The 9,373-nt window shown below is 31.9% G+C and overlaps 1 protein-coding gene across 2 annotated transcripts in view; it reads left to right on the plus strand.

The window, feature by feature from the left end:
* The window catches only part of LOC110093905 (SNF1-related protein kinase catalytic subunit alpha KIN10), a 38,336-nt gene that overhangs the window by 7,907 nt on the left and 21,056 nt on the right, over positions 1-9,373 (plus strand). Inside the window, exons 2-6 of one of the 2 annotated variants that reach the window (XM_020818946.2) lie at positions 3,542-3,733; positions 4,627-4,811; positions 8,040-8,222; positions 8,309-8,440; positions 8,536-8,721. In XM_020818946.2, the coding sequence (XP_020674605.1) occupies positions 3,544-3,733; positions 4,627-4,811; positions 8,040-8,222; positions 8,309-8,440; positions 8,536-8,721 (876 nt within the window). In that variant the 5' untranslated portion in view covers positions 3,542-3,543. The remainder of the gene's footprint in view (positions 1-3,541; positions 3,734-4,626; positions 4,812-8,039; positions 8,223-8,308; positions 8,441-8,535; positions 8,722-9,373) is intronic. The other variant, XM_028696359.1, reaches the window with a different exon arrangement.

Raw genomic sequence — 9,373 nt, forward strand, 5'->3', positions numbered from 1 at the left:
TAGTTGGGTGGCAGAATTTTTTAAATTTTGTATTATAAATTTGTTATGATGTATATTTATAAATTAATTATATAAATTTATATATTATATTAAATATAATTTTTATTACACATTTTCAAATTTAATATTATAAATTTATATATTATATTAAAATTTTTAATTTGTTATAATGTATATTATAAGAATCTCATTTATTATAATTATAATGAAATATAAAAATTAATTATAGTTAATTTATTAGATATTCATAAATATAATATAATTAACTAAATATTTTATAAATTATAATTATATTATAATATATTCATCATTTCAATTTAATTTAATTTAATTATATTGAAAGATAATTTATTAAAATTATATAATTTAAATTCTTAGAATCATATTATTTGATGTTAAATTCACGTAATTATCCTATTAATGTTATAAATTTTTAATAATATTAGTATTTATTACATCATCCGGTTCGACCCCGGGTCGACCGGGCGGACCCGGCGAACCCTTAACCTCTCCCCGGTCGAACCGGTCGAACCTTGAACCTCTCCTTCTTCCGGTTCGTTGTCCGGTCCGGTTTTCACAACCTTGGTAAGCATTATTGAATTGGTTTCATGTATATTTAATTAATATATCAAATGTGATTTTTGTCTTCCATGTGATTAAATTTACTTGAATCAATTGAAAATTTTGTGAGTGTTTAATTCCATAATCTCTCTGTTAGAGAGATTTATAATTAAAAGAAAGAATAGCTAAAATTGGATTCACTTGCTCAAAAGAAAATGTGTTAGATTAAGAGAAATTTGAAGTAGGATTTTCATGCATTACTCTCAAGCCATGTTCACTACAACATACATTTCTTTGATTAATATAAGTTTAGAAATCTATTTAAATAAACTAATTAGAGTGTTTTATTTTTAATAATCAACATTTGCTTGATTTTGTTTAAATCTTTTTAATAAAATCTTAAGATTTTTATCAGTGACCATGATTTTTCTGGTCAGAGTTTATTTTAGTGGAACATCAAGCCCATTTTAGTATTAATATATACCAAAAGATTAGATGAATAACAATGATTTGCTTTAGGCAGTGGTACAAATGCCTTTTTAATATGGTATGGGCTTTAGAAAAAAAATATAATATGTTTTAAAAGATTTTAAAGGAATTCATGGATTTTAATATAGATTAAAAAGTAATTAAGAGTGAGGTGTTTTGAACATGGAGAAGACAATCAAAACCATCACATAAAATAACGATATCAAGTGAATGGTTGTTTATTGTAGGAATAATGTTGTTGACAAAGAAGCTACTTAGTATGTGACAGCAAGATTGATGCACTTTGAATGAGTTCCATGGAGCTTAAGGTTGTGTGGTAATGTACTCTTTTAGGATTAAGGATAGGCTTTCTGTTTTGATTTTGCTGGCCAACTTTGTCCTCTATATGCTTTTACATGCTGTAAATGTGTCTGTGCGGTGAATTGACTTGATTGCAGCTTATGTAGAAGTAAACAATACAAGTTGTTTCACCATCTAACCAGTATTACCTATTTAACAAGATCAATGGTCATGGCTGTCAAACATGGCACTCAGAAAAATCATTGTGAACCAATATAGTACTTTACGCGTTGAATGTATTAAAAATGGTTCACAGTAATGAAAAAACCTACAAATTGAATTTTGGATGGAGTTTGTAGTATTTTGCATAAATTCCCAGCAGTTAATATATTCTAGATGATAGTAACCAATGTCGGTAAAAGTCATTGTTCATGCCATCTAAACTTTGATTTATGTTTGAACTTGATGTGAAACCAACTTTGTTTCGGGTTGCATTTGAAACCAGACACATTAAATTTTAATTGAATTGTTTTATGATAAAAGTTAAAGATTCTAATTGTAGATTTTATTATGCTAGGTTTGGCTTAGGTTTATGCTTCTTTGTTGCTTGAGAAGTTTAAAAGCATTAAAAAGGGCGTTTGGATGCATTGTTCCTTCCGCGTCCTACATCCTCATCCTTAGGCGCAACCCACTACTAATCAAGCTCCTTGACCTTACTGGCAACCACTGAACCTCCATCGCACTCTCATTGACTCCATCCCTAGTGTCGTTTGCATGACATGGCATGGCATGGCATCTGGTCCTAAAATGGCATGCGCTATTTGCATATTCGCAGGCATTGAATGACACATTATTCTTATAGTGCACGCTAATTGATTAGGGCTTGAAATTAATATTAATATTATCCATATATTTTTAATTAATTTAATTTATTTTAATTAAGACTTCAAAATCATTAAAACAATTATTTTAATTTTTGAATATACTAGGATGAGCACAAAGCTCTTGACCTCCTTTTTGGCGCTATCATGGTTTGATTGAACGATTTCACTAATTTACTTGCAAACTCATATGGAATTTTAGTTTTCTTATTTCCTTTTTTGTTCATAAAATAATGGCTATGGAATTTAATATTGTTTTCTCTAACTAGGATCAAGTACTATATAAATTATTAGGTATCAAATTTTCTAATGATTTTGAGGTGTTAAATTATTAGAAGTGGTAAATGATTTGAAGAATAAATAATGTTGCATTATGCTGAGCATGTGCTTATCAAATTTTCTAATGACTTTGAAGTGTGGCTTCTAAAAGTTCACTAACTTTTTCTTATTTATGTTGTCAAAATTTTTTCTTATTTATGTCGTCACCTTTGTTAATTGGTTGAGTCGTTTAACACCTAAGCTGTACTTTGGTTGTTTTATTATCATAATGGTTTGACTTTCAATATATTAGTTTTTTTTATTTAATTGCATATATATATATATATATATATATATAATTTTTTGCATCATGTTTAAAATAGTGCACGTAGTGCTAGGGGCTCTGTGCTATGGCTTTGCAGGGATCTTTGCGCTATGGTGTGCCATACGTCATTGACAAGTACACTCTAACCACTTTACGCACTCCTACTAAATGTGAAGAGCACACACTTCCTTGATTGATTGCAATGTAAGGGCATACATCATTTAGATTTATTATTATTATTTTAAAGATGATGCTCTTTGCTTCTTTGTTTTATAACCTCCTTTGTGTGCCTCATAGTAACCCGGCAATTCTAGCATTTCGTTTTGTCATTGTTGATTCTACCTTTAGGATGAAAATTTGTTAAATTGTTATATTTTTTAAGATTTTTTCATTGGCATTTTAGTCTTTTGTGCTAAATCAATAGTACCACTTCAATTTAATCATATAGTTAAATACATTTTTGAGTTCTGAACATCACACAGATGATAGTTTATACAAACAACATCAGTTTTTGATATGCCTCATTGCCATTGATGTGCTTATCTCAATACTCAAATTAAGCTGCAAGTCAAATTTTTTCCAGAATATTAATTATTTTTAATAGTTAGAGTTGTCTCTCTTATTATATGCAACACTTAATATGATTGTTTTGCTCTCCTCCTAGATGACTCTTTAATTGGTGTCACATGCTATTTGTCTGTCTCCTAAGTGATTGTTTTAAAATTGTTTATCTTGCGAGTGTTGGCAGACATGGATGGTGGGTCTAGCAGAGGCGGCAATAGCGCTGATGTTATATTACCCAACTATAAGCTTGGGAAGACTTTGGGAATTGGTTCATTTGGCAAAGTAAAAATTGCAGAACATGCGTTAACTGGTCACAAGGTAGCTATAAAGATTCTCAATCGCAGAAAAATAAAGAACATGGAAATGGAAGAAAAAGGTATAACTTGATTAAGTTGTCTGCTATACATATTTGACATGAAAGCTGTTTTTTTTTTTTCTTCTTTTTTCTTTTCCAAGTACATTGTGTGGACCGTCCCCTTTCCACTAAATAATATAGCAACTGATGTAAATCTTGGTACAAGTTGGCCACCCATTCGCCTAAATCAGCTCTGAGCTGTTGAATAATTGATATCAGCACTTTATTTAAGCTTTATTGTAGTTTACAGAATGTTTGTAAGAGCAGTTTCATTAACATTTATGTCTTTAGTTTTGCTTCTCAATCAATCTTCTGATATGGGTCATTTATTAGCTGAAATTATCTTTTTTAATGGTTTTGTTTTTTTCATTTATGCATATACCGGGTTCCTCTGCATTTGTGCTTGAATGCTGGATTCCAAATTGCATCTTCTCTCTTTTTATGTGTACATGTACCACATGCATGCTATAGATTGGCATTCGAACATATTTGAGGGTCCTTTCATTGATTATGAAAAAGAAAAAGAGCATTCTGATTCTTAGAATATTTTTATAGATTCTAAATGATTGTCGCTGACTACTGAATATATGGAAATATGAAGGTATAGAAATTATTAAAAAAAGATCCATTATATTTGGATTTTACTTTAGATTTCATTGATTAGATGGCACAAAAGTTACATAACCGCCATAATGCTTACTGGGCAGAGTTTTTTTTTTGTGTGTGCAAAGTTATGTTTAGATTAATCTTTTCTTATAGTCTAAAGTGGATTATGTTGAGCTTCCTTTTTCCTGCAAATTTTAAACTTGCTGCATGTATGAATTCTCTTTTGACGTGCTTGTAGTTTTTGCTGCTTTTCTATATTACAATACTTGAAACTTTGCTATTCTTAACTTTTTCCTAGTGTATTGCAGTTAGAAGAGAAATAAAAATATTGAGATTGTTCATGCATCCTCACATTATACGCCTTTATGAGGTTATAGAGACGCATACAGATATTTATGTGGTCATGGAATATGTCAAATCTGGTGAACTTTTTGATTATATTGTTGAGAAGGGCAGATTGCAAGAGGATGAAGCTAGACGATTTTTCCAGCAGGTGAGCATATTGTTATTCTTATTTACCTCGCTGAATTAATCCAAGCCCATGTTAAGTATAGCTTCATTATATGTTCGGATGTTCCCATTTCTTGTAGAAAGTTTTCTGAGATGAATTTTCTTTTTTTTTGCTTGCAAGACTCCTGTAGCACTGTTGAAGATGTACTTGATATGTTAATGTATTTTTGGTGATACCGTATAGGCTTATTTATTATCATTATCTTTATGAGATAATTTGCTAGGGCATTCCCTGGAAGCGACGCACTATATGGCCTGAATACAGTAAAAAGTCTTCAAGGGTCGCTACATCAGCGCTCGGATGCAGTGTTAAATAGGCAAGGGTTTTCACATCATGGACGGATGTGGGCAAAGAAGGTAGTCCATGAAACTAAATTTAAGTTAGGACCGTGGCATGTAGGTTCCTTTATAGGCAAATTAATAAAATTAATTGATATTATGATTCATACAAAGATAAATATTCTATGCATTCAGGAAACTAAATGGGTGGGAGAGAAGGCTAAGGAGATTGATAGTTTAAGGTTTAAACTTTTGTATTATGGTAGGAGTCGTACTAGAAATGGTGTAGATGTTATTATAGATAAGAGTTTGAAAGATAATGTTGTAAAAATTGATAGAATTGGAGATAAAATTATAGCTTTGAAGATTATTATCTATGATAAGATTATTAATATTATAAGTGCTTATATTCCTCAAGTAGGTTTGGATATATGTTCAAAATTAAAATTTTGGAATGACTTAGAAGAATTAATACAAAAGATACCTCTTGAAGAAAGTGTTTTTATTGGGAGAGATTTAATAGATATGTTGGTAGAGCGGTAGATGATTTTAAAAGCATTAATGTTGGCTATGGGTTTGAAGCAACTAATGAAGGTGGTAAGATTATATTAAATTTTGCTCTAGCTTATGATTTTTTTATTTCTAATATCTTAGTTTAAAAAGAGATGAGCATCTTATCACTTATAAAAATGGATATAGTAAAACTCAAATTAATTATTTTCTTGTAAAAAAATTGATCTTTTAGATTGCAGAGATCGTAAAGTTATTAAGAGTGATTGTCTGTGTATCTAATATCGCTTATTAGTTTTGGACTTTAAGTTGAAGGGGCAGAGTATGAAAAATATATTATATTGTTGTTCTAGGATTAGATGGTGACATTTAAAAAACTCTTAACAAAAATATCTTTAAAATTTTGTTGGTGCATGAAAAAGCTAATGTTATGTGAGAAATAATAGTTTGTAATATTAAGAATGTTTCATAGGATGTGCTTGAAGTAGCTAAAGAAAAAGCTTATAATAGTAAAAATAGTTTGTAGTGGAATCAAAATGTGCAACAAAAGATAAAAAATAAAAAGCTTTGTTATAAAAATTGAAATAGAGGTAAAAATTATAAAAATTGGGAAAGATATAAAGTTGCACTTAAGGAGTCTAAGAAAGCATTCTGCGCTGCAAAGACTAGCTTTTAATGATTTATATAATAAATTAGATACTAAAAAGAGAAAAATATATATGTAGAAGCTAGTCAAACAAAGAGATAGGAGTAATAAGGATTTAGTTCAAGTGAAGTGCATTAAGGATGAAGATAAAAAAGTATTTTTTTAAAAGCGGATATTCAACAAAGGTGGATGAGATATTTTGTTAAGCTTTTTAATGAAGATTGTGAAAATAAGATTGACTTTAGTTAACTTAACACTCTAAATGAAAATAGAGATTTTTATTTTTATTGACGGATTACTAAAACTGAAGTTAGAGAGGCTTTAAAAAAAATGAAGTGTGGCAAAACTGTTAAACCTCATGATATTACAATAGAGTTATGGAGCATAGTTTAGGATGTGATACTAATGTTTCTCAAAATCAATTTTGATTCTTGCCGGGTAGGTCTACTATGGAAATCATACATTTATTGGGAGGTTTTATGGATAAGTATAGAGAGAAAAAGGAAGATCTTCATATGATATTTATTGATTTAGAGAAAGCATATGATAAAGTTCCAAGATAAGTGCTATGGAGAGTTCTAAAAAAGAAAGGGATTAATGATACTTATATTCAAGTCAGTAGGGATATGTATGCTGGAGCTGTTACTTGTGTTCAAACACAAGGTGGTTTGACCAAGTATTTTCTAATTTTAGCTGGATTATATCAAGAATCAGCCTTAAGCCCATATCTTTTTGCTTTAGTCATGGATGTTCTTACTAGAGATTTGTAAGAGGATGTTCCCTAATGTATGCTTTTTGCTGACGATATTCTTCTTGTTGATAAGACTAAAAGGGGAGTTGGAAGGTAAACTTGAATTATGGAGGTCAACCTTAGAGTCTAAAGGTTTTTGTTTGAGTAGATCTAAATTGAATACATTGAGTGTAATTTTAGTAGTAATAGAACTAGTGGGAGGTTTGTGACTTTGTGTGATCAAGTCATTAATAAGAGTACACATTTTAGATATCTTAGGTCTGTTATTCATAGTGATGGTGAAATAGATGTGGATATTATTATTATAATTCAAGTTGGATGGATTTAGCGGAGGAATGCATCGGGCTTGTTGTGTGATAGAAAAGTACCACTCAAACTTAAGGGAAAATTCTATAAGATGGTGGTTAGACCTACAATGCTTTATGGCGTAAAATATTGGTCATTAAAAGAGAAGCATAATATTAAGTTAAGTGTTGCAGAGATGAGGATGCTCAGGTGGATGAGTGGCTTTATTCTTAGAGACAGGATACAAAATGAGCATATACGTGAAAAGTTTGGAGTAGCTTAGTAGCAGATAAGATTAGAGAGAGCCGCCTTAGATGGTTTGGTCACATAAAATGGTGGCCTTCCAATGACCCGGTTAGGAGAGTAGATGTATTAGATTTAGCATATATTAAGAAAGGTAGATGTAGACCTAAAAATACTTGATTAGAAAATATTAGAAATAACCTTTCTTTATTAGATTTAAATGAGAATTTGACTCTGAACAGGACACAATGGAGAAAATGATTGATATAGCCGACCCACATATTGGGATAAAGGCTTGATGTTTTTGTTGTTATTTAGATAATTTGCTAGTGGATTTGCATATCTTCCTGTCATCATCATTTGATGCAACTCATTTGAGGAATTTCTTTATGTTGCAATGATAATCTCTACTTGTCACTTTATTTAAGATGCCATCCTTTGATAGTTAGTACCTGTTAGATTATTTCAGGAAAAATAGTTTCTTTTGATGTAAGCAGATCATTTCTGGTGTTGAGTATTGCCACAGAAACATGGTAGTACATCGAGATCTCAAGCCAGAAAACCTGCTTCTGGATTCAAAATGCAATGTTAAAATTGCAGACTTTGGCTTGAGTAATATCATGCGTGATGGCCATTTTCTGAAGACTAGTTGTGGGAGTCCAAATTATGCCGCTCCTGAGGTACAAACTCTGATGTCATGCTGAAGGGCCTTCCATCTCTATGCGATAAAATGTTCATTCAAATTGCCATTTTCTTCCATATGCAGGTTATTTCTGGTAAACTGTATGCTGGGCCAGAGGTTGATGTTTGGAGTTGTGGTGTTATCCTTTATGCTCTTCTCTGTGGTACTCTTCCTTTTGATGATGAAAACATACCAAATCTCTTTAAGAAAATAAAGGCAAGATGTCAACTTACATATCGTGTATTTAGTTGGCTCCTGACAATGGAATGTATTACAAGTGTCTCACTTGGTGCACGGTTTTGTTTTGTTAGGGTGGAATATATACTCTTCCTAGTCATCTTTCTTCTTCAGCAAGGAATCTGATTCCAAGGATGCTTGTTGTTGATCCAATGAAGAGAATGACTATTCGTGAGATTCGTGAACATCCATGGTTCCAAGCTCGTCTTCCTCGTTATCTGGCTGTGCCTCCCCCTGATACAATGCAACAAGCTAAGAAGGTTTGTTTCCTGCTGCACCTTGGTTTGGCTATATTTCATGAATGGCTGATCCGGTCCACTAAGTAATTTTAGTTTTGCTGAATTGCAATTTTTCTGATGCTTTAGGTTATATTATCCACACTGCTTAATGAAAATTCTGGTTATTCACATATTTCTATAAATTTTTCCTGAACATTTTCTGACGTTATATTTTACAAAGGGTAAATTGCATAGTTTTGATTCATAGAATCCCTGCATAATTCCATGGTATATTCCATTAACTCATTTAGGTTACATGCTAAGGAGATATCCTTACACAAATGTTGCTAGCATCCACAATCTGACACATACTTGTTGACCTACGGATCAAACCCAAAAGAGAGAAGAAGCTAAAAATCCATCATACATACCTTGAATCTGTCGGATCCTTTAATCATGCCGAGATCGCGTCGATTCGGCGCCGTTCGCATCACTTCTCTGCAAACCCGGCGCAAATCCTGCTCAAAACCAGCGATCTCGCCTCGACCGTGCTCCATCTTCCTTCCCAAGTCTCCGATCTAAGCCTCACATCCCGCACCCATCCCGACCGACTCCTCCTGTTCTCACCCTAATCGCAAGCCAGAGAGAGAGAGAGAGAGAGAGAGAGAGAGAGAGAGAGAGAGAGAGAGAGAGA

This window comes from Dendrobium catenatum, unplaced genomic scaffold, assembly GCF_001605985.2.
Source record: "Dendrobium catenatum unplaced genomic scaffold, ASM160598v2 fragScaff_scaffold_737, whole genome shotgun sequence".
Classification (NCBI taxonomy): Eukaryota; Viridiplantae; Streptophyta; class Magnoliopsida; order Asparagales; family Orchidaceae; genus Dendrobium; species Dendrobium catenatum.